The 27,244-nt window shown below is 54.8% G+C and overlaps 1 protein-coding gene across 30 annotated transcripts in view; it reads left to right on the top strand.

Moving 5' to 3' along the window:
* The window catches only part of Cacna1g (calcium voltage-gated channel subunit alpha1 G), a 62,572-nt gene that overhangs the window by 17,718 nt on the left and 17,610 nt on the right, over positions 1-27,244 (top strand). For 17 of the 30 annotated variants that reach the window (XM_076870629.2, XM_076870621.2, XM_076870625.2 and 14 more), the window contains exons 10-24: positions 10,591-10,742; positions 11,499-11,684; positions 11,778-11,892; positions 11,974-12,129; positions 15,031-15,099; positions 16,564-16,648; positions 16,733-16,926; positions 19,359-19,790; positions 20,652-20,752; positions 20,931-21,054; positions 22,695-22,763; positions 22,911-23,095; positions 24,360-24,486; positions 26,062-26,187; positions 26,991-27,080. In XM_076870629.2, the coding sequence (XP_076726744.1) occupies positions 10,591-10,742; positions 11,499-11,684; positions 11,778-11,892; positions 11,974-12,129; positions 15,031-15,099; positions 16,564-16,648; positions 16,733-16,926; positions 19,359-19,790; positions 20,652-20,752; positions 20,931-21,054; positions 22,695-22,763; positions 22,911-23,095; positions 24,360-24,486; positions 26,062-26,187; positions 26,991-27,080 (2,211 nt within the window). The remainder of the gene's footprint in view (positions 1-10,590; positions 10,743-11,498; positions 11,685-11,777; positions 11,893-11,973; positions 12,130-15,030; positions 15,100-16,563; positions 16,649-16,732; positions 16,927-19,358; positions 19,791-20,651; positions 20,753-20,930; positions 21,055-22,694; positions 22,764-22,910; positions 23,096-24,359; positions 24,487-26,061; positions 26,188-26,990; positions 27,081-27,244) is intronic. The other 13 variants (XM_076870632.2, XM_076870623.2, XM_076870628.2 and 10 more) reach the window with 2 other exon arrangements.

Raw genomic sequence — 27,244 nt, forward strand, 5'->3', positions numbered from 1 at the left:
GGCAGCCCATAACCTCTCCTGACTCTGGCTCCCATGCCTACCTGAACCTCAGTCTTCTTTGCCTCACCCAGTGCTGGCCATGGTCAGTTCCCTCCCCAGGGGGCACATGCTCCGAGTCCCCATTCCCTCTGGGGTGTGCACCCAGCAGGCCCTCCCAGCCAGATGCTTGCTGATGGAGGTTTTGATTGCACTGGGAAGAGGCTGAGTCACAAGACTGAGGGCATATGAAGCCACAGCAAGAGGGCTTTCAGTTAGATGTCAAGAAGGATGCCCCTCAGAGAGGAAATAAAAGCCATCAGTTGGGGTTCCTGCAGCATCTCCTTGCCCAAGTTCCTGAGGAAACTGAGGGGACAGCCATGGTTTCTGCTGACCCCCTCAGCAGCGGGGAGGTCTTCCTCCGTGGGAGCAGTATGTGGTGTAGAGAGGAGGACCTAGTTGCTGAGGGCCCCATGGGATGAGTGGGAGTCCCCAGCAGGCTGGGCAGATGACTGACTGCTGCCCGGCAGGCTCCGGGCGGGAGTTGAGAAAGCCCCAGAAGCTGCCATGGCCCTGTGCTCACAGGCACTGCGGCGTGAACGTCCCGCCATCTGGGCCCCTGAGCAGGCTGGAGGGGGTGCCAGGGACAGGAGTGAAGAGACATGTGGAGCTGAAAGACAGAGACACAGAGGGGGCTCAGAGCGGGAGACGGGGAGACAAGAAGGAGATGGAGACCTAGGAGGAGGGGGACTGAGATGACAGAGACAAGGGAGACAGAGAAGTGGAGGGAAAGACAGAGTCACAGACAGATGGAGGCACAGAGACGGAGACCCAGATGCAAAGGAGGACAGAGACGGGCAGGGAGAGGGAGACAGGGACTCTGAAGGTGCTAACTGCAGGAGAGGTGGCTTCAGGAAGAAGAGCTGAAGGAGACAGGGAGGGAGGCCGAGGGAGCCCGGGGCTCCTGCTCTCCCGGCAGTGCTCTTAATGAGACGATTTCATCCATTGATCCTGGTATTGATTGGATAGGGGGACACTGCAGAGGGGGTTGCTAAGTGTGCCCAGAGACAGATCCCCAGCCCTCTTCTCCTCCCTAGGTCCCGTCCTCTCCCATCCTCTCCCAGTGCCACCTGCTTTATCTGTCATTCTGTTTCCCTGCCAGGGAGGATGATCTGTCTGGTGGTGGCAGCCCGTAACCTCTCATGACTCTGGCTCCCCAACCCCACCCTCTCCACCTGCCTCTTGACAAAGGGAGCACCACTTTGTCATACCCCACCCTTTCCAAGGTTGACCCCATGCTTCCTTTGCCCCTTAACCACCAACTGGCTGAGAGCTGGCAGAATGGGTATGCCCAGGGGACTGGTGAGAGGGACAAGGATGCAGGATTCCGAGGAAGGAGCAAGAACATAACTGGGCTTAGAAAGCCTGTGAGCTGAGGTCGGGTGAGCACAGGTGTGTGTTCCCAAGCCCCCAGGAGGCAGTACGTGGCACCCGTCCATCCAGCCATCCCTGTGCAGATGAGCTGGCCTAAGCAGTAACATGCAGATAAATGTTTAACATCCAGCCCTCAAAAAAACAAAGCAAAACAAAATCTGGTTGCAGTGGTGCATGCCTGTAATCCCAGCTACTTAGGAGGCTGAGGGCAGAGGATTGCAAGTTCAAGGCCAACCTGGGCAATTTAACAAGTGGAATAAAGTAAAATTGAAATAAAATTAGAAAGGGGACAGGGGATACATCTCAATGGTAGAGCTCTTGTCCTGTGTGTGTGCCAGACCCTCGGTTCTATCCCTAGTGCTGCAAAACGAATTCATTAAACAAACTCATCAATTGATTATATGAGAGTTTATAAGACAAACCAACCTTGATGTGTAATGTTCATCAATTTCCATGGTGCAGATGCCCCCACCATAGCCATTTCCCAGCTACCAACATGTCCCCGGATGTGAAACTGGGGAGAGATGTACTCAGAGCTGTTGGAGGGACAGGTTGGGTGTAGTCAGTGAAGAAAAGAAGGCAGGGCACAGGACAGGTAGGGCCAGTGGCACCAGACACAAAAACTAAGTGCAAGTCTTCAGAATGTGTGTGGCACTAGATGGGAGTTCAGATGGACAAGTGATAAGAGGTGAGATTGGAGGAAAGTCATGTCTTGAGAGGCCTAGGCAGTAGTTTGAATTTTATTCTGAAGATGCTAGGTCCTCTCCCTGCAGTGGAGACTGTGCAGGGGGGCTTTACCACTGAGACACATCCCCAGCCAGAGTCTTACTAAGTTGCTGAGGCTGGCCTCGAGCTGTGATACTCCTGCCTCAGCCTCCCGAGACATTGAGATTACAGGCATGTGCTACTGCTTCAGGTAGATTTAAGCAGGTCAACATCAAAAGTCCTCTGGGAAGCTATGTGTGGAGTAGAAAGAAAAGAGGGGAGAAGAAGGCAGGGGGCCAAGGAAGACTACTGAAGTGGTCCAGGCAGTTCCTACTTTATGTTTTTCTCTGGAGGTGGAGAGGAAGGGGTGAGGGGAGGTAACAGGCAGACTCAGCCCCAGTTAGCTATTCGGGGGAAGAGAGCAGCAAGGATAACTGTCAGGTTTCTGCCTAGAGTTGAAGCATGAGGCTTGAGCATATTCAGGCTGGGGAACATCCTGGTGCCATGTCCAAAGGGATTGGAAAAGAAGTAGTCTTGGAACCTGTCTCCCACCTGGGGCTATACTGGGGCAAGTCCCTTCTAGGAGGACAGGAGGGTACAGGATGGGGTCTTGGGGGATCAGGCACTTCCTAATCATCTTCTTTCTGGCTCTGAGTCACAGCAGGGGTGCAGGTGCTACCCTTCTATTCTAGAAGAAAGATGAACAGAGGGAGGGAGGGTCCAAGGTAGATGGCCTTGCAGGCCAGGAGAGGACAGGGTAGGGGACAATTCTGCTCACTGCTCAGATTCTGGGCCCATCTTGTCACTCCAGATACATGTCTAGAGGTTTCTATTTATAAACGAGATTGGCTGTTCACTGCCAGGAAAGCTGGAGGTGGGGCGGGGGTACCCAGATGTGGTAGGTCTCAACTTTTTTTTTGTTTTTGTTTTTGCACTGGGGATTGAACCCAGAGGCACTCTGCCACTGAGCCATGACCTCAGCCCTTCAAAAAAAATTTTTTTTGTTTTAAAATTTTGAGACAGGATCTTGCTAAGCTGCTTAGGGCCTAAGTTGCTGAGGTTATCCTCGAACTTACAATCCTCTTGCCTCAGGCTCTCGAGTTGTTAGGATTACCACTAGTGTGTGCCACTGGGCCTGCCCAGGCCTCAATTTTTGAAGGGAGTTGCAGATTAGTTTTTGATCCTACTGAATATCGAGAAACTCTTTCCCCAGAACACACACATGCAGATACCCCATGTGTGGCCTTTGAGGGCAAAGGTTTATAGATGCCTTCTACTCAAGCCTGTCCTTTGGTTTCCAGGTAGAGGAATTTAGGGCTGGGAAGACCTAGCCCCCACTAGGGGTCTAGGAGGTGGGAGCAGGCAGGGCGCTGTTGCAGAGGCATCTGGTTGAAGGGTGCTTTCATGCCTTGGCTCCAGGCTCCCCGCGCCCCACAAGGGGTGCACATCCTGAGCACGGCACACTAGAAGAAAACACTAGAATGTCAGAGGGCTGAGGAGCAGAGCCAGAGCCCCCAAGAAGTGTGGGTTCTAGTGGAAAAGTCTGTCTTTTCCGTGGACCACTAGTGCCAAATGCCATAAAAGGCACTCGGGATGGAGGGGAGGTGCTCACCCCCAGGTGAGGGATTTGAAATGTCTTTGTGAAGGAGGTGGCTTTCGAGAGAGGGCTGGAAGGATGAGTGGAATTGATAGCTGGGGGCAGGAACGGAGAGGTCTAAGTGGAAGGATGAGGGGATCTTCTAGAAGCCTGACCGATAAAAGCACCGGGTGACTTGGCAAGAGGGGTAGGGGGTGACAGTGACGTGAGTCCAGCCTGGCAGCTGAAGGAAGCCAGAGCTTCCAGTAGGTGCAAGGTGCATTGGGGAGGGGCTGGGGACTATTTCTACTGTTGAGATCAGAGGCAGCGAGGGCCCTAAGGAGAATGAGGGGGTGAAGAGACCAGCAGTCCCACTGGCAGGCTCTGGGGGCCTGGGCAGCTGACTGTCAGGGAGGGAGGAAGGGCAGGCCTGAGTCCTAGATAACCCCCAAGTTCCAGTTCAGAATATCCAGGAATGGCAAAGGCAGGAAGCTGGGGGCCAGAGCAGGTTTGGAAGAAGAGGTGAGAGGGTTTGTTTTGGAAGTGCTGAGTTTGAGATGGCTGTGGGCCATGCTGGGAGGGATATCAGGCAGGCCTTGGCTCTCTGGATGAGAAGCCTGGGGGTTTGGAGGGAGATTGTTTAGTGTCCTCTACACCCCAGTGACAGCTGGAGAGTTGGGAGTGGGGGTGATGGTGGAGGGAGGGCGCCAAGCGAGGGGTGGGGGGAGAGCAGGCTCAGACTAAGCCCTGTGGAATGTTGGCCCAAGGGGAGAACAGAGGGAGAAGAGCCCCAGGAGAGGCAGGAGGTGGCTGCACAGGGTCAGGGAAGCCAGGGGAGGCCAGACACAACGAAGGAGGGGCCGGCACAGACAGATACTGTCAAGGTGTCCACTAAGAGGAGGGCAGAAAGATGGCCTCTGGAGATAGCTGGCATGATGGGGCCACAGTTCAGGGGTATCTGGGCCTGGACTCATGCAGGAGGTTTCTGCATTTCAGCAGAGAGGAAGGAGGGTGGAGAAGTGGGGGGTAACTGATGGGAGGGAACCCTGGGGGGCAGAAGATCAGATTCTGAGTGTAGAGGGGCAGCTCCCTTCCCGGAGAGGATGCAGGTTTCAGAGCAATGGAGCAAGAGACATGGTGGGTGGAGGCTGGGGCCTGGGAAATGGGGAAGTTTTGAGGCAGCTCCAGGGGGACAGAAATGGAGACCCAGAAAGGTGGGAGAACAGAGAACTGAGTGCAGGCATAAAGCAGCCCTGGGGCCACCCAGCAGGCTTCGCCTGTCCAGTCAGCAGAGCTTCATCTGCGACTCGTATAGCCATGCTCAGCAGTTCTAGAGCTGCAGTAGGGAAGCCGTAGGCATGGGGACTTACCTGGCCCTCTGAAGTCTGCGCCGAGGGCAGGCTTTAGATTGTCCACCATGGGATCTAGTTTAGAGGTCGTCCAGGTTGGTGCAGGACAAGGCTAAGTAGCAGGGCATTGGGCTGGTTGTCTGGAGGCTGAGCCAGACCCTGGGACACTGTGCCTACCTGGCTTTTGTGTTAACTAGAAGAGCCTTTGGGGTCCTAGGAGATGGTGGGGAGGGGTTAAAGCCAGCCCTCAGCATTGCCCCTGGTTAAGAGTCACTGGGGGCACAGTGACATTGAATGGGGCACCGTGGGCATGAGGGTACTAGAGGAGGTGTCTCAGAGAGGCCAGGTTCAAAGCTGAGGGGGAAAGAGCAAGGCAGCGATCTGCAGGATGAGACCTGAGAGACCCTCTGGGAACCCCCTGCCGCCCAGGTGTCCCTGACTTCCCACACCTCCTTGAAGGCTCTCCTCCTGCTTACTCAGTGACTCTTACACCATCACTGCAGCCCATCTGGACCCCCTCTGCTGAGGGTGGGGCAAAGTGGGCAGCAGGGCCATCAGAAGCAGAGGTGAGGTGAGGTGAGCCGAGGAGTCCCAGTAGGGGAGCAGAGATTTCAGGCTCAGTGGAGCAGGTGGAGCTGACAAGATGGGAGATGGAGGTGGCACTTGAGCAGGGGTAAGGTGCCTTGTCCCTGCCCTCTCCCCAGCTCTAGCAAGGCTTGTTTACCCCCTTATGCTTTTTTGTGAAAGGCACATCACTGTCAGCCAGAGCTGGTTCTCAGCCTCCTGCCTAGACCGCTGCAGTGTCCCCTAATTGGTCCTCATCTCTCCCCTCCAAGCCATGCGCATGCTGCCACCACTGCAGCCAGATTAATCTTTTTAATACCAGGCTTTGCACATCTCCAACCCCCCCCACCCGGCACCCTGAGCCTCAATGGTGGGACTGTGGGTAGCAGAGGCAAGTCCAGCCCGAGTCAGGGAGCAAGGCCGTTCTTTCTGGGCCCTGCCATCCTTACATCCCTGTGCCCCACCAGCCCTTTTCACCTTCTGGCTGGGCAGACTGCTGGATCCTGGGTCCTGAGTCCTCCCTGCCCACACCTCTTTCCCTGCTCCTTTGCCACGACTGCCCCCAGCTAGAGATGCCTTCATGGGCATCCTCCTGCCTCTTCCTCCCCACTGGCCCACTGACCTCAGCTGCTGCAGGACTCCTGGTTTTAGACACTCTGTCCTGTCACATTCGAGGCCTGCTATGACTATCACTGCCTTGGGGCCACCCGAGCTTGGCCCCGGGGCTGCAAGTTTCACAGATCTTAACTGCCAGAGCAGCCTGGTGGTGAGGTGGTGTTACTCTGTTTAACAGAAGAGGCCACTGGAGATCTTGGGACTTCCCAAGGTCACACAGGTGTAAGTCTCAGAGTTGGCAGGCCTCCTGTGTTCAGGTTCAAATCCACTTTTGTATTAAGAATGTTCTGCACACAGAGGACACTATAAAGGTTAACCAAAGGAGCTACCGTGAGTCCAGGAGCGTCCTGGAGCTGGGAAGTACTGAGCACTTTTCCTGGGGCCACAGTTGCTGCACAGTAATAATCTGAGTGGAGGGTATTTGGGGGGAGATGGAAGCCAGGGGTTTAGAGTGAGCACCAGCACAGAGAAGCAGGCCAGGACCTAGATGCAGAAGCTCAGGCTGCCTGCCTCAACTCACCCAAGTGCCCAGTGGACCTCAACTTCTTTGAACAGTGGGAAGGACACCACCTTGACCCAAGAGAGAATTTCTGAAGCTGGAGAGAGTCAGGGAGTGGAGGCTGGACCCATATCAGCTTGTGTGCAGCCTGCTGTGTGTGTGTATGTGTGTGTGGGGGGGGGTGTCTTGAAGGCAAAGGTGTGAAGAAAGTGCAAGAGATTCAGCTGGGTACCTTTTTAAGGGAGCCATGTCCCTCCATCAAGTTCCCATTCCTTTCGGAGCCTCAGTTTCCTAGGCTGTTAGAGAGGCTCACATCCCTCCCTCATTTGGTTGAGAGTGTGGAGGAAATTGAATCCAGGGAGGATGGTCCTTAGCCCAGTGCAAACCATGGTGGGTACCAGCAGGAACTGACTCTGCCTCTGCCCCTTCCAGGCAGCAGTGGCTGTAATTATGGCTGTGGTCCCTGGGGCAACCATGTTGCTAAGATTGTGACTCTGTGTCCTGTCCTGCATTTGCAAAACGTTCCCAGTCTCCAATTTAGTAACTTGGACAGATCTGGCTGTCTGGGTGGGGGTTGGGGGCAGGCTTTTTTCCAACGGATCACTGGGTCCTAGAAAGGAAGCGTCATAGCCCTGAAGTGTGTGAGGGAGAGGGGGGCAGGGCTGAGGGAGTGTACTTGGACCCCTCCCACCTGTCAGGAACCCCTGCTTCTCTAGAGCTGCTTTACCGGATCAGGTAGGGGCTTCAGACTTTGCTGCCATCTTTTCCGGATGGGGACCAATGCTGCAGGCCCTAAGGGCTGCCCCACACCATCCTCAGTGAACCTGTCGTCAGCGTGCAGCTGAGCAAGGTGTGCACTTGCCCACCAGCTGTCAGTGCCAACTACTGAGAGCCCCGATAAGGTCAGAACAGGATGAGAACAACCTCTCTGCACACCAAACACAGTAGTAGTCTTTTTAAGATCCATTAATCGAGTAAATACATATCAAAAGCTGTGGTGTTTTCAGCTACTTTTTTTAAAAAAGTATTAATTTTTATTTTTAGTATCTTTTTTGAAGTCTCTTACTCAAAATACTTGGGACCTGAAGTGTTTCAGATTTTGGATTTGGGAAGATTTGCATATATGTAATGAGACGTCTTGGGGATGGGACCCATGTCTAAATACAAAAGTCATCTGTGTTTTGTATACATTGCCTGAAGGTAATTTTATGTGTTATTTTTAGTGCGCCGGTGTTTTGACTCTGACCTGTCACATGAGGTCAGGTGGGAATTTTCCACTTATGACGTCATATTGGTGCCTAATAAGTTTTGGATTTTCAGATTAGGGATGCTCAAACTGTGTAATTTATAATACCTAAAATTAGGTGAGATATACTGCACCTAAATGTGGTACCTTAGCTGTGCTTTCACATCTACTTGCTCTTTATTGCCTGGGGGAGTATGAGGGGTTGAACCCAGGGGCACTTAACCACTAAGTCACCTCTCCAGTCCTTTATATTTTTTTATTCTGAGACAGTGTCTTACTAAGTTGCTTAAGGTCTTACTAAGTTGATGAGGCTGCTCTAAGTGATCCTCCAACCTCTGCGTCCCATGTTGCTGGGATTACAGGCGAGTGCCACCAACAGCAGCTCAGCTTGTTCTGTATTCATTCATCTCTGTTGATTCAAAATATAATTAAACATTAGAAGATGCATTATCTATGCAGTCCATCTGTGTCTGGATTCACAGGCCCCTCACTGTCCCTGTGGTTTGGGTCTGAATCCTGGCTGTATAGTGTTATTGGGGTCAGGGTGGTGTGGAGTCAGGCCCTATTCCGGGCTCTTCCTGCTCTGTGACTTCAAACCAGTCATCCATCATCCCTTGAACTCTTCTGCTCATCTGTAACAGCAGCGAGGGGCTATTGTATAGAAGGCATGAGGTGAAGCAGGTGGTGAACCAGGGACCTGGGAAGCATCACACCTGTGTGGTTTGTTCTCATTATTATTATCCAGTCCAAGATTGGGCAGGCAGCAGAGTGACAGATCCACTGACCACCACGTCCTGGCAGACTGGACTTGGGAGTGCAGCAGGAGGATCCACATAGTCAGAAGCGAGCTCTGGGCTTTATCTGCACTAACACTGGCCACTTCCCTGCCTCCTACACTGTGTTCACACTGGAGGGACTAAAGGTCTTGTCTCTATGTGACCCCCATTAAGTAGGTCAGGTGGCAGTGCCCCTTCTGCCCCCACTCAGTCTGCAGAGCAAAGACTTCTCGAGATCTGCCAGAGCAGCGGGCTCTGTGCCACAGCAGCTCCAACTGTGGCCACTCACCCTCTGGTCAGCTGGCTCTCTTCCCACCATGCTGACCCTAGCCCTGCCTCCAGGCCTGCCTTTGGACAGAATCCTGTGCATAGGTTGAAAGCGTGTCTTTTTCTGAGTAGTCATGGCCCCGAGGCCTCCAGTGCCCTTCATCTGCTAGTGAGAAGCCCCTTCCTTCCAGCTCTCCCGGGTTGGCCACACAGATTGGGGCCATTAGGATACATTTGGTGATGCTCAGGAACTGGCTTCATGCTTGGGCGGCCAGACGAGGCAGCTGGGTAAGCAGGAGGAGGTGTCTGATGGAAGGAGGGCCTCGTGTGCCTCTTTCAGTAACTTGGGCTCTTTGAGGAGCTACTATTGGGCTTTTCTTTTATCTTTAACTTGTCAGGTGGGCAGTGGGCTGCCCTAGGCCAGCCATATCTCTGCCCTCATCCCAATTATGCTCCTCTCCTACCCCCAGCTGGAACTGGGCTCCTGTCCTCCCCTCACTCTTTGGAGTTCAAGTGCTGCCACCCACCCGACTCGGCCTTTTCCAGTGTGTTCACCCTTTACCTTCTCTCCCCTGAACTCCTGGATTTATTCTGGCACTGAGGCAGGGTCTGAGCCCACTTGTGATTGGTTATTTGATTGTTTAATGTGTGTACGACTTGGTTCCAGCTAGTTACTGAGCTCCTGGGAGGCAGGAGAGTGGCCAGCGTGTTTTTACAGCTCTCTCAAAGCCTGGAGCCTTGCTAGGCATTCAGTAGGCACTCTTTATGGAAAAAGATGTGATTAGTGAGCTGGAATGGCTGGCAAGAAGGGTTTGTCATTTCCTCTTCTGAGGACCTCTCTACGATGTATCCTTGGTCCCAAACCCCGACCCTGGAATTAACTCCAGTGTTTTGGCCAGAGAGGTTGAGGATCTTGCTGAAGGTAGCATAGTGACAAGAATAGGCTAAGAATTATCGCGGGAGTCCTGGAGCCTTCCTGTCCAGGGGGAGGCTCCTTTCTGCCCATCAATGGGTGCATGCCGGGGAGTCTGTGCGTTCGTGTTTGCGGGCGTGTGTGGGGAAGGAGGCAAGCGTAGCCAACGGCTGTCAACAGGCGGCTGCCAAGTCCACGGAGTGGTTGTGGAACACGTGTGACTGCATGTGGGGCTGTGTGACTGGGTGTGCATGTGAAGCTTGTGGCCTAGCCATCTGATGTCAGCCAGAATCACTGCCCTGCTGTCCTGGGCTACTTTCCTGGTCTAGCAGTCTAGAACAGAATCCAGGAGCTCCCAGGGGAGGTAGAGCGGAACCAACACATAGGCCCCCAATAGACCTGTGTCCCCAGAACCTGAGACTCAGCCCTGGAGAGTAGCTGGGGGTTGTGGGTTTCATGTGACCCTTTCCTGGGGTGATTGCTCTTAAGTGCATTTCCTCTTGGTCCCTCTGAGGGTTCTCCCCATGAGCCAGGGCATCCAAAACCCCCTACTCTCCAAGGTTGCTGTTCTTGCTCCCCCTCCCTGGGGCCCCATATTCAGGAGGACTGGGACACAGGGAAAATCCTGCTCAGGGAAAAGCCTGCTGCTTCATGCCCCCCTGCCCTCCAGCCCGAGGAGCTCACCAACGCGCTGGAAATCAGCAACATCGTCTTCACCAGCCTCTTTGCCCTGGAGATGCTGCTGAAGCTGCTCGTGTATGGTCCCTTTGGCTACATCAAGAACCCCTACAACATCTTTGATGGTGTCATCGTTGTCATCAGGTATGACTGCCCCCTACTGTTTCTTGCTAGAAGAATGCCAGCAAGGTGGCTTGGGGTGAAGGACCATGCATCTTGTTCTTCTGGGGTGGAGGGAGTCTGGAGTCAGGCCCCATTAACCCACAGGCCTTGCCACTCCCTCCAGGCAGGGGACTCTGGTCTCCACACTCTGCTCCACACCTTGCTCTCCTGAAACTGGGGTTCACGGGCTCCATTCTCCTCTCTTGTCCTCAACCCTACTTAGGCCTGGGGTGGGTGCAGATTGGGGAGTTGTCTTTGGTGAGGAGCTGGAAGAGGAGTGAGGCCCAGCCAGCTGTCCCTGCCTGCAAAGTGCTTGGAAACCAGCTCAGACACCAGCAACTTGCTTTAGGGTTTTCAAGACCTTGGGAAAGTATTCCAGCCCCCCAGGCTCAGGGCCAGGAGAACTGCTTTATTGCTTTTTGGAATTGGCTTTAGATTTCATTAAAAGGGAACAAAGCAAATATTCCATAACTCGAAGCAATTGCATTGGCCAGATTTAGGGAGAGGGCTGCCTGATGCCAGGAGGTGATATTGGCCTGGGGAGGGTGGAGGGGTCTGGGTCCATTACCTGGATCCTGACCACCTTGGGGGCTCCTGCCTGGAGGCCAGAGGGTCCATCCATGCCCCTTCTCTCACTCTGGACTGGCTGGTTCTCTCACATGTGCTGCATCTCTGAAAGGGAGGGCAGGAGACAAAGGTACTACGGCTTAGTCTACCTGCCTCACCTCTCCCCCGCAGTGTGTGGGAGATTGTGGGCCAGCAGGGGGGCGGCCTGTCGGTGCTGCGGACCTTCCGCCTGATGCGGGTGCTGAAGCTGGTGCGCTTCCTGCCTGCGCTGCAGCGGCAGCTCGTGGTGCTCATGAAGACCATGGACAATGTGGCCACCTTCTGCATGCTGCTCATGCTTTTCATCTTCATCTTCAGGTGAGCATCGGCTAGCAGGCCAGATGTGGGGCTGGAGGCCTAGGGTGGGGAGTGCTGGGCCCTGACCCTGTCTGTGGCTCCCTGTGTCCTCAGCATCCTGGGCATGCATCTCTTTGGCTGCAAGTTTGCATCTGAGCGGGATGGGGACACGCTACCAGACCGGAAGAATTTTGACTCCCTGCTCTGGGCCATCGTCACCGTCTTTCAGGTGCGAGGGTCACAAGACAGGGGGTGAGCAGAGGAGGTTGGGTGCCTGGTCAAAGCCCTGACTCCTGCCCTCTGCCCACAGATCCTGACCCAGGAGGACTGGAACAAAGTCCTGTACAACGGCATGGCCTCTACGTCATCCTGGGCCGCCCTTTACTTCATTGCACTCATGACCTTTGGCAACTACGTGCTCTTTAATCTGCTTGTCGCCATTTTAGTGGAAGGCTTCCAGGCAGAGGTAACCCCCTGCCCATCTCACCTTGCCCAGGGCAGTTGTACTTCCAGGAGGAATGATTGCCTGTCTTGAGCCCTCCTCCCACTTCTGCTGTAGACTGTGAGGTCTTGGGAAGTCTTTCAGGCAGCACCCCAGACTAAGCCAGGGCCTGGGGAGTGGCTGGAGGGAGGTGCTGGGGGTCACGCAGTTCTCATGTGGAAGATGGTATAGTTGGGTGGGGTCCCTGGGTTATAGGTTAGTGACCTGTGGGCTTCTCTCTCCACCAGCTACACCCTTCCCCAGCAGGTCAAATGAGCCAGGGTGGGGCCCACAGTGCAGCTGGACCCTAAACACGGTGCTCTATGGGACATCTGGGGGAGGGGACAATTTCAGGGGGCAGGTGTGGGAGGCTTGCGTGCAAGTAATCTGAGCTCAGGCTGAGCTGATGAAGATGCCACCAGAGCCTGGGCAGGGCTGAGCTGCCCAGGGTGAGAAATGAGCCCAATTAGCTGCGGGCATGGCAGAGATGAGCGTCCTATTTCCAGCCCAGACTCCATCACCTTCGTCACAGGCAGCGTCATCAATTAATATTGATTTACATTGATCCTGCCCTGGCTGTGCCAGGGTGCAGTGTCTGCCCCAAGGACCGCATCCCCTCCTCGCCCTCAGCTCTGCCTCCCTTCCCACCTAAGCCCCCAGGTCTAGCCCATCACCCTAGTGCCTCAAACACGGCAAGTTGGCCCAACCTAGAAATGCTCCAGGTTGGGCCTGGAGAAGCTCTTGGTCCAGTTCTCTCCGGGTGACCCGGATGAAAACTCCCGCTGCGGCCTGGTCTATAAATACCCAGCACACGGTGGAAAAACAAAAATCTATTTTCCGACTCTTTCCCAGCCTTGCAAGGGAGGGCTGTTCCCCATGGGCCAGGCCAGGCTGGTGGGGTGCGGGCTCATCTGTCCCACACTGGCCTTTTCTCCCCGCTTCCGTTTTAATTCTGTAGTTACCCATTATCGCATTTCCTCCCTGCTGGGTGGCAGAGGGCAGCCTATGGAGGAGGCTTTGGTGGTGGCTGGGCTTCTTGCAGGGAAGGAGGGCCATTGGTGCTCTCCCTGGAATGGGGTGCTTCTTTGGGGTTTCCCTGAAGAGTTGAGGGTGCCACAGGGTTCCCTTAAGAGTCAGAGTGTCTATAGTTCCACTCTGGGTCATTGCTCGGGGCCTGCAGGAGGAGGAGCTGAGTAGGGACTGGTCCCTTTATCCCCTTACAAGCGGCAGCTCCCGACGGCTAAGCCTCTCTAGAAGAATTTCTGTGGAACTCTGTGAAGGGAAATGGAAGGTACCTGAAGCCTATTCCTGTCCTCACTGCCCTCCAGCTGGCATGGCAGTCCTGGGGTGCCCAGTGCAGACAGCCCCCTCCCCACTGCTCGGCCTTTCTTAGCACCTTGTTAAATCGAGTGCAGCTGAGCTGGCTTGGTTGCTAGGCAGCAGTGATGTCTGAGTGTGGGATTGGAGCTGCTTGGCCCTTGTGCCTGGCCTGGTCACCCTGGCCCTGCTGGGCACTTGTGAACTGCTCCAGTATGGGGGGCCGACAAGGGCCCCTGGGAGCCACAGCCTCCTCAACTTTCAGAATATAAATGCCCTTTCCTGGAGGGTGCCACCTCAACATGGTGACTTGGGCTGTGATGCTGCAGCTGTGGGATGGGGTGGAGGAGCCTTTTGAGATCCTCCCTGGAGGTGAACAGCAGCTGTGGTCCTGAGTGCCTCCGTGAGGTCCTGAAGTGCCCACGTGAGGGCCTGGACCTCCTGTTCCATTGTCCTGCCTGTGGTAGCATGGGTGAGGGCTGTCTGTCAATGCCAGTGTCCTGGACACCTCCACAGCCACCTGCCCTCTTTGGTCTGGGGTTTCAGGGGTCCCACGGTCTGGCAGGGGAGGTAGGTTTGCTTTTGTGATATTCTGGAATTTTATTTTGGTTTGTTTTTACAAATAAGACAACCTTCCTCAGTGGAGGGGGTGGCTGCTCCCATTTTGGTGGACTTCACCAGCAGGAGACCTCAAGGGTAGCTCCCCTGCTGGCCTTGCCACCATGCCAAGAGATGGGGAGGAGGTGGCGCTGGGGATAGAGCCTGCTTGGCTGTTGATTTTCTGACTCGCAGGGGGGCAGTGCCCTGAATTCCTGTATATTTATCATCAACACACTTAATTAAATGAACAGGCAGCAGGCCCTGTGTGCGGCCATTAATTGGTACCAAACAACATCATAGCCATCATCCCAGTGTTAACTTGTCACATCCCATCCCACACAGAGCAGTTGGATTCATTCTGATGGGAAGGGACTTGGACCCAGAGTCTGAGAAATTATGAGGCCTGATTTTGCTCCTTATCGAGGCTCAGTCTGAGGCTTTTGTCCTCTTCTCCTTCCTATCCTCCCTGCCATTCCCCCTGTCGGCTGCCCCAGAGCCAGGGGGAGTGGGATGTGCGGGTTCACAGCCCACACCCCCTTCTTACTCTGCATGATTCAAGCCATTTTCTTAACTTCTCCTGACCTCGGGTGTTGGCCCTATAAGATGGTCGTAGTGGCGTCACTTCCTGTCTGTCAGGGAAGCAAGCTGTGCTGGTGGGCAGTTTTGCTCTGCCCAGCACACTCTGTGCATGGTAGCTGATTACTGAGGGCTTGATCCTTCCCTGCCCTGGACCCCCATCTTCGTGGCCTCTGCCCTCACCTTTCAGATTCATTCTGGCCTGGGGGCCTGTGGTTGAATTCTGGAAGGCTGTCCAGTCCCACCCGCCACTCCCCACCCTGTGTCTCTCATTTCCCCTGTTGTGGGGTGTGCAGCCTCCTCTTCTTCCTCCTCTTTGGACACTGCTGATATTTGAAGGCTCACGCGAGCCGGTGACCAGCGGCCCTCCCCTGCCTCCCCCTCTCCCTGTAGGAAATCAGCAAACGGGAAGATGCGAGTGGACAGTTAAGCTGTATTCAGCTGCCTGTCGACTCCCAGGGGGTAGGTACGCGATCATGAGTTGGCATGCCCCTGCGCCCGTGCCCCCTCCACTGCGCCTCCGTGTCTCTGTGCTCGTGTACACGCTCAGCTGCTGTGCAACCTGTGGTAGATGTGGTGATCATTGGTGTTGTGAGGTTTGCTTCGATTTTAAGTCCCTTCCCCTTGAGGACCTGGAAGGGAGGCGCCTCCTTGCCTCTGTCCCCATCAACCTGCAAAGGGCATGTTCCTGTCCCTGCCAGGCCTCTGGATGGACTGGAGAAGGAAGGGACTTAGAATCCTCTGTGTGCACGTGTGTGCGGCAGCCCGTGTGTGCGTCCTGGAGGAGTCCCAGGTGTTCGGCTTCCGTGGAGTCGAGACCTGTGGCCATAGATCATGCTTCCCCGTCTCTCTGCCCTTTATCCCCTTCCCTGGGACCCAATCGGAGACCCCACAAACTGCCTCAGCTCAGGACAAGTCCTTGAAAGATGTGGGAATGGGGCATGGCACGTGCCCGAATGAACCAGAATTTCAGATTCCACCTCTGAATCTCTGGTCCCCTAATCACCCAGCCAGCTACCTCAGGCCATGTGTCTCCCCTGGCCCTGTGTTGAGCCTGTGCCCTGCCTTTTCCTGCACCAGAACTGGAATTTGGGGCAAAGTCAGGATTCCCATAGGACCCCATGGTGCTGCTCATCCCAAGCAGCCCCCTGGAGATCCCACTTGATAATTAAAGGCCTCGTTAGGGATGTAAACTGAGTTAATGAAAATGATCCCCCGAGACACCAATTAACCAATATTTATGTCCTTATCAAAAGTAGCAATCAAGTATTTTTTAATAACTTCTTAAGGAGAAGTGTGTAATTACTGGGGAACCTACTGACCTGCTAGGAAGGAAGAAAAAACTATCCCAAAGATGACAGAAGTGAAAAAAAAATGGGGCCAGGGAGGGGCCCAGGGCTTGAAGAAGGTGGAGGGCAGGAGCAGAGGGACTGAAGTGGTGACCTGGGGTTAAGCGGCTCTGACCAGCGTCTTTCAGTTTCCTGCCAGGGTCCTGGAGTCTGAGGCTCAGGGGAGGGGAGCCATGGAGAGAAGGCAGGGGGCTTCAAGTGGACTTTCAGGATTGAGGTTCTAGTGATCATTGTACCCGGGTCCCCAGCTCCTCCAGCCTGTGTCACCTGCCCACCCGGCCACCCCTTCTCCCTGCAGCCAGACTTGGTGCCAGTCCAGTCAGGCTGGTAGTGCTGTGGGCTCAGGATAGCCGTGGCCTTTTTCACAGTGTGGCTGGTGGGAGGCAGAGTCATGGGAGCCCTGGGCCCAAGCCTGGGTGGTCTGGCCTGCACCGGTGCATGCCTCCTGTGTGGTTGCTGGTTCCTGTGGCCTATATATATATATGTGGTGTGTGTATGTGAAGAGAGGGAGACCTTGGTCCATCCCGATGACCTCTGCCTGGCCAGGGCCCTAATGGCCCACTGCTCCCCACCTTAGGGAGATGCCACCAAATCCGAGTCAGAGCCCGATTTCTTCTCACCCAGCGTGGATGGCGATGGGGACAGGAAGAAGCACTTGGCCCGTGAGTACCTCTCCTGAGGGTGCAGCCCCTTGCCCTGGGGCAGCCCTGAGTGGACTCAGGCTCTCTCCCTGTCTCCCCCTGTAGTGGTGTCTCTGGGCGAGCACCCCGAGCTGCAGAAGAGCCTGTTGCCGCCTCTCATCATCCACACAGCTGCCACACCCATGTCGCTGCCCAAGAGTTCCAGCACAGGCCTGGGCGAGGCGCTGGGTCCCAGCTCCCGCCGCACCAGCAGCAGTGGGTCTGCGGAACCAGGGGCGGTCCATGAGATGAAGTCACCGGTAGGGAGCTCACGGGGTGCCCAGTGGTGGAGGTCCACGGAGGAAGAGAGAGTGGAGGAGGGGTCCAAGGGAACCCTTCCAGAGCCATGGGTCAGGCAAGGCCTGGGTGTGCCTAGATAAACCCCAGGGCAGTCAGGGCTGGCCATGCAAACAAAGAGAGCTCCCTAGCTTTGGAGGCCAAAGAGCAGGGTGCTAATCCTGCCTCTTCTGTCCTCTCACTGAGTGACCTTGGCAAAACTCAACCTCTCTGAGCCTCTTCTGTGAAACGGGGGCAGATGCTGCTTCCTCCTTTCCTGCTTCCTTCATACCTCGTCAGAATAATCAAACCTTCACTTAGTTCCTGATTCTGTGCCAGACATTGCTCTAGACCCTGCTCAGAAGCCTCTAGGTGAAGTTAATCCTCACTCAGCCCTAGGAGGTGGGTCCCATCATTGTCCCCATTTTACAGCTGGGACCTGCCTCTCAGATGGCTGAAATGAGTGACAGAACCAGCCTTATAGTCCTGGAGGCTGGTACCAGAACCCATGTTCTCACCATTGTTTTATTTTTAATTTTTAAGACTTTAATTTTAATTGACAAATGGTCATATATATTTATGGGATGTACATATTGTTGTGACGTATTGATACATGTATACATTATGGAGTGATAATGTCACACTAGTTGACATCGTCTATCACCTCGTGTACTTTTGTGTGGTTATAAATATCTAAAATCTACTCAGGCCATGTTTCTCCCCTGGCCCTGTGTTGAGCCTGTGCTCAGCAATTCTGAAAAATACACACGTCATTGTTAACTATAGTCATCATGTTATTATAATAAATCTCAAAAAATTTATTCCTCCTGTTTAATTGAAACTCTGTACCTTTTTTTTTTTTTTTTTTTTTTTGGTACCAGGGATTGAACTCAGGGGCACTTGATCCCTGAGCCACTTGATACCCAAGCCCTCTTTTGTATTTTTTATTTAGAGATAGGATCTCGCTGAGTTGCTTAGCACCTTGCTTTTGCTGAGGCTGGCTTTGAACTCATGATCCTCCTGCTTCAGCCTCCCAAGCCACTGAGATTACAGGCGTGCGCCACCACGCCCAGCAAAACTCTGTACTCTTTGAGAACCATCTTCCCATCCTCGTCTCCTAAGCCTCTATGAGCCACCAGTCTACTCTCTATTTGAATGAGTTCAACATTTTTATTTATTTTATTTATTTATTTTTAATATTTATTTTTTAGTTCTCGGCGGACACAACATCTTTGTTTGTATGTGGTGCTGAGGATCGAACCCGGGCCGCACGCATGCCAGGCGAGCGCGCTATGGCTTGAGCCACATCCCCAGCCCAGTTCAACATTTTTAGATTCCACATATAAATGAAATAGTGCAGTATTTGTGTCTCTGTTGCCTGGCTTATTTCACTTAGCATAATATCCTCCAGGTTCATCCATGTCAATGTAAAAAACAGAATTTTTGAATTTTTAACAGCTGAATAGTATTCCTGTGTGTGTGTGTGTGTGTGTGTGTGTGTGTGTGTGTGTGTGTGCGCTGTGTTTTCATTTCATCCATTTCTCAGTGGATGGATACTTGGATCAGATATCTTGGTTCTTGTAAACAGGGCTGCAGTGAACTGGGAGTGTAGACGTCTCTGCCACACACTGATTTCAGATCCTTTCGATATGTGTCCAGGAGTAGGATTGCTGGATCCTACAGCAGTTCTATTTTTAGTTTTCTGAGGAACCTCCATACTGTTTTTCCATAGTGGCTATAATCATTTTCATTCCCACCAACTGTGTACAAGAGTTCCCTTTTCTCCACATCTGTTTTGATAATAGCCATTTACAGGTGTGAGGTGATATCCCATTGTGGTTTTAATTTCCATTTCCCTGATGATCAGTGATACTGAGCAGCTTTTTCATCTGTACCTGTAAGCCACTGGTCATTGTTATGTCTCCTCCTCCTCCTCCTCCTTCTTCCTTTCTTTCTTTATTTTTGTACTACAGATGGAACCCAGGGCCTCTTGCATGCTAGGCAAGTGCTCGACCACTGAGCTATATTCCCAGCCCTGAATGTCTTCTTTTGAGAAATGTCTACTCTGGTCCTCTGCCCATTATTTTAATTGGATTTTCTTGCTATTGAGTTGTTTGAGTTTCTTCTCGCTATTATTTTAAACTGCCTCTCAGTGATGATAATACTTCTCTTACCAACTAAATGAGGAACAAATGTTATTGCCATATTGGCTTTAGCAATGGAGGCACAGGGAGGTTTAAGAACTTGCCTCAGGTCACGCAGCTGAATGGGGTGAGCCATGGTCTGAAACCAGACATTTAAGTCCAGAGCTCCTGCTCCCACCTCTACACCCAATGTTGTGACAGGGAGGCTCATAGGAGAGGGGTGCATGTGAAGTGACCATAGCTGAGGCCACTCCTTCTCTGCCCACCCCCAGCCCAGTGCCCGCAGCTCTCCACACAGCCCCTGGAGCGCAGCAAGCAGCTGGACCAGCAGGCGCTCCAGCCGGAACAGCCTTGGCCGCGCCCCCAGCCTAAAGCGAAGGAGCCCAAGTGGGGAGCGGAGGTCCCTGTTGTCTGGGGAGGGCCGAGAGAGCCAGGATGAGGAGGAGAGCTCGGAAGAGGAGCGGGCCAGTCCAGTGGGCAGTGACCGTCACCACAGAGGCTCCCTGGAGCGGGAAGCCAAGAGCTCCTTTGACCTGCCGGACACACTGCAAGTGCCGGGGTTGCACCGCACAGCCAGCGGTCGCAGCTCTGCCTCTGAGCACCAGGACTGCAATGGCAAGTCGGCTTCTGGGCGTCTGGCCCGGGCCCTGCGGCCCGACGACCCTCCACTGGATGGGGATGACGGCGATGATGAGGGCAACCTGGTGAGGCCCCCATGGGCACAGCGACCCCTCACCCAACCTTGAGAGAGGGCAACTGTGCCTGGCCTGGCAGGGTGTGTGCTGCCATTCCAAGCCCAGGGGGTCTCTAGAGGTGCCTAGCCCTGGAAGCTGAGCTAGCCTCTAAGCAGCCCCTTTTGTCCTCTCTGCCACCCTGCTGAGCCCCAGGTCCTTGTCATGCCTGGGACTGCGGCTCTGCCGTCCTTGGTGGATATGAATGGTTTCAGGCAGATGTGTATGAATCTTTCATGGCCCTCCCCCTGTGACTCAGAAAGACCCATCACTCATCCCTCTAAACTGATGTCCCCCCTCCCGTCCTCTTTTCTCATCTGGTCCTGATCACAAGCCTTGATTTCCAGCCTGTTCCTACCCATTCACCCTCCCCCAACCCCTCATCACCCTCTACCTTGGGGATGGATGGGCAGCAGGACCCGGGATGCAGGGTTAGCACGTGAGGAGAAGGGTCAGTGTCTCCTCTGCCCAGGTGTGTCTGAGCAGGCAGCTGGGATGAGTACAATGTTTGATAATTGATGCAGCTTCCAAGCCCAGCAGGGAGGGAAGGAGGAGGGCAAGCAGGGGGTTGGGTTGGAGGCAGGGATGGGAAGAGTGGAGCTCTCTGGAAGGGGTGCAGGGGAGGAAGGGGACACAGAGAAGGGGGCAATGCTCAGGGGAGGGGAACCCACGTGGCTTGGAGACTGGAGGTAGTGTTAGTAACAAGGGAAGAGAAGCAAGGCAGCGGGCTGGGCAGAGGTGGGGGAGGGTGGACCAGATGCGGGGCCTGGAGCTGCTGAGGAGTGGGGGGCCTGGGAGGCCCGCTCCTGCTCACGCTCCAGTGCCCCTCCACAGAGCAAAGGGGAGAGGATCCGAGCCTGGATCCGAGCCCGGCTCCCTGCCTGCTGCCGCGAGCGTGACTCCTGGTCTGCCTACATCTTTCCTCCTCAGTCGAGGTAGGTCGGGAGCTCTGGCGGAGCCCCTGCAGTGCTATCCAGGGCTCCTAGGAGCTCACCTGCCTTGGGAGCATGAGTGAAAGGCCTGGGGAGGTGGCCTCCAACTGGGAGAGCCCTCAGGGGTGGGGGCTGCAGGTGCCACCTCCTCCCCTCAGCCTTGGCCTTTATTCTGGAGCAGGTTCCGCCTCCTGTGTCACCGGATCATCACCCACAAGATGTTCGACCACGTGGTCCTCGTCATCATCTTCCTCAACTGCATCACCATTGCCATGGAGCGCCCCAAAATCGACCCCCACAGCGCTGTGAGTCACTAGAGCTGGAGACACGGCTGTTGGGTCCTGCTTGGTGCCAGGCCCCTCCTGGGTTAGCGCTGCAAACAAGCGAAAGAGACAAGGCCCACCAGCCTGCCCAGGGTCACACATCCCGGAGGGAGAGAGCTAGGACTCTCCATGGGTCTCTTGGACTCCAGCCCTTGCTCCTGGTTCTACCCGCAGGATGCCTCCTGTGTTTCTCCCCTACCTCAGTTTCCCCTCTGTTGGCACACTGCCCAGCTGGGTGCTCCACCACACCCTAGGCTATGACAGACAGGATGTTCTGAGCCAGAGGCTTGGGAGGCACAAGTGTGTGCGTCCCACGAGGTTGGGTGATGCAGAGCAGGACAGGGGAGCTGCGCTCTGTTCCCTGTGGTCTGCCAGGTCACAAGCACGTAGGTTTTGGGGGCTGGAGGGGGGATGTTGGTCACTTCTGCTTGGCTATGAACCTGTCAGTCCTTCTCAGGAGAACAGGAGAGGCCCGAGTGCTGGGCATCCTGCCTAGGCCTCCCCTCTTTGGGATGGGCCCAGCCCAGCTGGTTCTGGGAGTTGTCCTCCCTCGCCTGGCATCAGAGTCCCTCCCCTCCGGCAACCATTCGGGTCCTACAAGGGTGGGCTGAGGGTGGCCCTGTTTCCCCTCACAGCATTTTGCACTTGCTTGGAGGTTGTCAGAGGTCCTCCCTCCCCTCTTGGCTGCCCCCACATCATTGTTTGGGTTTCAGGGCTGCTGGGGCTTCTGTTTTCCATGAGGGTGGCTCCCTTCAGGCCAGGACGGGGACGCAGGGAGCCTGAGGAATGGAGGGGCGGCCTAGGGCCCCAGACTCAGTAGACGAGGGAATACCAGCCCTGGGAAACCCCTCCTGGACTGGTTACACGCCCTCCTTGGCCGCCTCTTGCATGGAGCTCCCTGTCACTGTCTCCCCACCTTCCTGCTCAGCTCCTCCATCTCCCGCTGGGTCACTGCCTGCTCTTCTCCTTTCCTTCTTTCGCTCTTTTGCACTCTCTCATGCTCCCACTGCCCGCTGCCTCTTAAGCTCTCTGCACCCCATTCTTGGCCACCAGGAATGGCCTTAGACACCATGACAGACAAGGGCAACAGCAGGGCACTGGGGGGGGGGGGGCACGTGCCCAGCACAAATATGGTTCCTGGGGATTCACAGTCTATACCCAGGTGCCCAACTTGCCTGCTGCTCTGTTTCTAGGGCACACAGCAGTAAAGCAAGTGAGAAGGATAGGATGGCAGGCAGGGGTCAGAGATCAAGTTGACTCCTGTCCCAGTTTAAAGGAAGGAATGGGAGAATAGGGCCTGGGATTTGGGACTTGGATAAGAGAACTGTGGCACAGACTCCCCTCTGGGCTATGTGGCCGGGGGAGGTCTGTTCAAGGGCAGGGGCGAGACTGTCTACAGAGCTACAAGTAGGGCCAGGACCTGGCATTGGCTGTGTGTGAGAGAGAAAGAAAGAAAAAGAGGGAGAGAGACAGACAGACAGAAGTGTGTGGGAGATTGTGTTGTTGGGGAGGGTGGGGTCATCTTTCTGCATCAAATGTTTGAAGCACTTTTTGGGTTCTGTGTAGAGAGCAGACCTGGTCCATGGAAGGGAGTTCATGGTGCCTCCCCCTCTCTCTTGCAGGAACGCATCTTCCTGACCCTCTCCAATTACATCTTCACTGCGGTCTTTCTGGCTGAAATGACAGTGAAGGTGACAGGGATGGGCGTTGGTTTGGGCCCTCTGGTTCCTTGGAGACAGTGGAACTAGCTGAGGGTGGGAGGGTTGGCCACAGTAGCGGGCAGGATTGGGGACTGCAGGGAGGGTGGCTGGTGACAGCGATGCGGTGGTGGTCCCCAGGTGGTGGCACTGGGCTGGTGCTTCGGAGAGCAGGCGTATCTGCGCAGCAGCTGGAATGTGCTCGATGGGCTGCTGGTGCTCATCTCCGTCATCGACATCCTGGTGTCCATGGTCTCTGACAGCGGCACCAAGATCCTGGGCATGCTGAGGGTGCTGCGGCTGCTGCGGACCCTGCGCCCGCTCAGGTGACCCCCCCCCCAGGGCCCCAAAGATTCCATACTCCCCTCTCTAGCAATGCATTCTCCTCAGGGACACTTCTAACCACCAGCACCCCCCCCCTCCCTGCAGTTGGACCAAAGACCTCATAAGCCCTGCCTCCTGTGACCCCGCCCCAGACAACAAATTATGGCCTTGGTGACAGGCACAGTAGCACATGTCTGTAATTCCAGCAATTTGAGAGGCTGAGGCAAGAGGATCACAAGTTCAAGGCCAGCCTCAGCAACTTAGCATGACCTTGTCTCAAAATTTTTTAATTTTAAAAAGGGCGGGGGATGTAGTTCAGTGGCAGAGCCTTTGTGTTCAATCCCTGGTACCAAAAAAATTAAATAAGTAAAAAATATATATATACACATTTCATATATATGAAATGTGTGTGTGTGTGTGTGTGTGTGTTCTTGGTAATTTCCCTCCAAGACACACCCATTCTTTTCTTTATTCTCCTCTCCAATGTGACATATTCCTCAGGGCCACTTTCTGTGACAAGATGAGTCATGACTACATCCTTGGAAGGGGCACATTATGAGGAACCATAGGCAGGTCCCCTATGGCCTCCAGCTGAAGCTCTCCCTTAAGTGGTGCCCTCAGGGATGATGCTCTACCCCTTCCCCTGAGGTGGCACCTTCCTCTTGCTGGCTTTCTCCACCTTCTGTGACTCTCAGAGGTCACACACTCCCCCTCCCCCAGGTAACACTTCTCCTGGCAGCCAGTCTATCCTCCCAAAGCCCTCCCTGGTCCCGTAGTCACCGCTCTTCAACTTGGAGCCTTCCCTCTGTGGGATGGTACTGACTTAATGGTGATGCTTCCCTGTGACAACCCACCTCCCCCTCTCTTTCCCTTCCTGCCTGCCTCTATGAGCTGGCGTCCTGGTCCCCCCACAACACACTGCATCCCTGGGGAGTGGAACTCCTCCCTCGAGTCGAGTCCCCCCAACTCCCAGCCTGATCAGGGAATACACTGGACATCCTGGGAATGGAGGTGGAAATATGGGCACGGGGATGTCTGCAACCTGTTTGGAGAGATGGGGGTGGGAGTCCTCAGGGCAGGGGCCCCATGAAGAGAAGACTCTACTTTGCATGGTGAGCTCCGGAGCAGAGCTCTTCCCTCCATCAGAGCCCAGGACAGGCCTGTGAGCCAAGGTTGGGAGTGGGGAACCGTCCTAACTGTAAGGGTAAGGGATAAGGGAGTGTCCAGCCTGGGAGCCCCTCTCACTGCAGCCCCTCCTCTCCCCAGGGTAATCAGCCGAGCCCAGGGCCTGAAGCTGGTGGTGGAAACGCTAATGTCCTCTCTGAAGCCCATCGGCAACATCGTGGTCATCTGTTGTGCCTTCTTCATCATTTTTGGCATCCTGGGGGTGCAGGTATGCGGGCTCTGTCTGCAAGAGCCTGAGGAATGCCCTTGTCTTGGCCCCAGGGTTCTGGGTTTCAAGTTGCTTTCACCATTATTCCAAAAAGGAATAAATAGGAACCCTTACCTCCAGGCCCTAGGCCTTGGGCCCCTCGGTTCCTAGGCATTTTGCAGAACACTGAGAACCCAGAAGAGGGTCCCAAAGGGGGCCCAGCCTCAGAGAAACTTCAAGCCCCTGGTAGCTATAGGCTGCTGTCCCTGGCTCCCGCGCACTTCAGCTTGCAGACGCTGGCTGGCCCAGGTCTACTCCGGGATCTCCTCCCTTCCTTCCCCACTTGAGCAGGGCGGGCTGCGTGCCAGGCCTGGAGATCCAGGGCCCAGACAGCTGAGCCAGGTTAGCAGCGTGCTGGGAGGCGGGCGGGTGCAGACCCCAGACAAGGCAGGAAGTGGGGCTGCTGGGGAAACCTGGCTCCTGGCCCAGGGAGAAACTTGGCTTCAGAGGAGACAGAGCCAGAGCCGCCTGCAGGATCCATCAGATGCCTCTGGGGACCAGGGAGCCCCTCAGCCCTGTCTTTGTCTTCCAGTGTTCCCCACTCCAGCTGCAGGGTAGACAGCTGGCTGTTGGGGCAGCGTGGGAGCTCCTGGGTGTCTAACACCCCCTCCCCCACCTTCTTTCTTTAGCTTCCTAGGATGTCCGCTGTGCCCTGGGGAAGGGTTGTTCCCTGGTTTCCTAGAAATTCTCCAGCCCCAGGGACCAGGCTGCCTTTGCCAAAACTGAGCCTCTCTGCCTGACCCCCAACCCCCACACAGCCCGGTGGCCTCCCCTCTCCCCACTTCCCAGTCTCCTTGGCTTAGGAAAGTCAACCATTGTTGAGCCCGTTCCTGGGACATTTCAGTGGATCTAGGTCTTTCCCAAGCAGGTGGTTCAGGCTCCTGATCCTCCCTTCCCTAAAATCCCTTTCCCTCGAAGCAGTCATGATGTGGTCTGCACTGGAATGAGAGTGAGCTTTCCAGACAGACCAGGGCTCAAGCCCCTTTCTGCCATCCTCTGGTTATATGAGTTCATTAATGTCCCTGAGCCTCCGTTTTTCTCATCTGTAAAGTGGAGCTGATAATTCCTACTCCCCGCCACCATTGTTACCATGAGAATAAACACCTAGCTCTGTGGTCCTCAAACCTGAGTGTGCATCAGAAATACCTAGGCAGCTGGGGGAAAGATTGCTGCCCCTGCCCCCAGCGGTGTGGTTGATTCAGTCGGTCTGGGGGGCCCAAGAGGGAGCATTTCTAGCATGTTCTCAGGTGACGCTAATGGGGCCCTGTTTGGAGCAGCATTGATTTAGCCTTGGTAGAAGAGGAATGGCTGCCCCCCACACACACTTCTACCCTGTCTTCCCTCTCTAGGAACAGAAAGGGGGTGACTGTGGGGAAGTTCCCATCAAGGACACTGACTTGACTGACCCCAGAGTGGAGCACCCCAGGGTGTTCTCAGAGCCTGTAGGCCCCAGGGCTGGGGTGGGGATGGGTCAGGGAGTCCTGGCTTCTTAGGTCACAGCTCACTTCTTTCTGTCCCTGACGTGTGTGTGTGTAGCTCTTCAAAGGGAAGTTCTTCGTGTGCCAGGGGGAGGACACCAGGAACATCACCAACAAATCTGACTGTGCCGAGGCCAGTTACCGGTGGGTCCGGCACAAGTACAACTTTGACAACTTGGGCCAGGTGAGCCCCAGGATCAGAGGTGGGGAGGTGGGGGAGGAGTGGCAGGGACGCAAGTCCACGTTGATGAGAGATGTTGGCTTGATTGAAGGTGAGCAGCCCTGGGGAGCGCGGCCCTGGCTGTCTAACCGCCAGCAGGTCATCAAGCTCAGTCCATCCCAAATGCCCCAGTGAGTTAGCCCACAAAGCCTTATCCCCCCAAGAACACAGAAATGGAAGCTCAGAGAGGGTAAGGGTCTTGCCCAGGGTCACAGAGCTGCATGGCAGAACAGAAAGCACATGTAGAGGTGGGGACAGGTATGAGTCCTGGCACCATGGCTGTCAGGTCAGTGATCCTCTGAGGCCTCAGTTTCATCATCTGGTGAGTGGGGTCATAATCGTGTCTCCATGGAGCCAGTAGTCTATGTGAGGTGCACATTTGCTCACATGGTTAGACCACATATTGTTAAGACGATTCCTTTTCACTCCATGTTTGCAGAAAAAGAAATGTAGACAATGAAGTGGCTCACTCAGTTTTTCTGGTTTGTTTCTCAGGCCCCTACTGTTTTGGGATTCCCAGGGTCCCTCACCCTACCTGGCTGGGCTCAGAGGCTATGTTCATCTCTCATGGCTTTGGACCAGCCATGGAGCCCTGGGACTGAGAGCATACCTAAATCCTGGAGTGTGACCCCAGATGAACCTCTCAAGGGCTGAGATACCCCACGCTGCTGCCAGGAGGCGTTTTGGGGGCAGATGGGATGATTCAGCCACACATTCTAGATTTCAAAGGCCTGTCTCTTTCTCCTCTTCATCCCCTCCTCCCCCAGGCCCTGATGTCCCTGTTTGTGCTGGCATCTAAGGATGGTTGGGTAGACATCATGTATGACGGGCTGGATGCTGTGGGTGTGGACCAGCAGGTAAGGCTGAGGTGGACAAGAGCCATCTTTGGGCTTAGGTCATTCAGACTGAGCTTTACGACAGCACAGAGATGTAGGCACTAGACAGAGAGAGGAACATGCCATCAAAGAGGTGTCACATCGCCAGGCACAGTAATCCCATTGTAATCCCAGTGGCTGAGGAG

This window comes from Callospermophilus lateralis, chromosome 11 (assembly GCF_048772815.1).
Source record: "Callospermophilus lateralis isolate mCalLat2 chromosome 11, mCalLat2.hap1, whole genome shotgun sequence".
Taxonomy (NCBI): Eukaryota; Metazoa; Chordata; class Mammalia; order Rodentia; family Sciuridae; genus Callospermophilus; species Callospermophilus lateralis.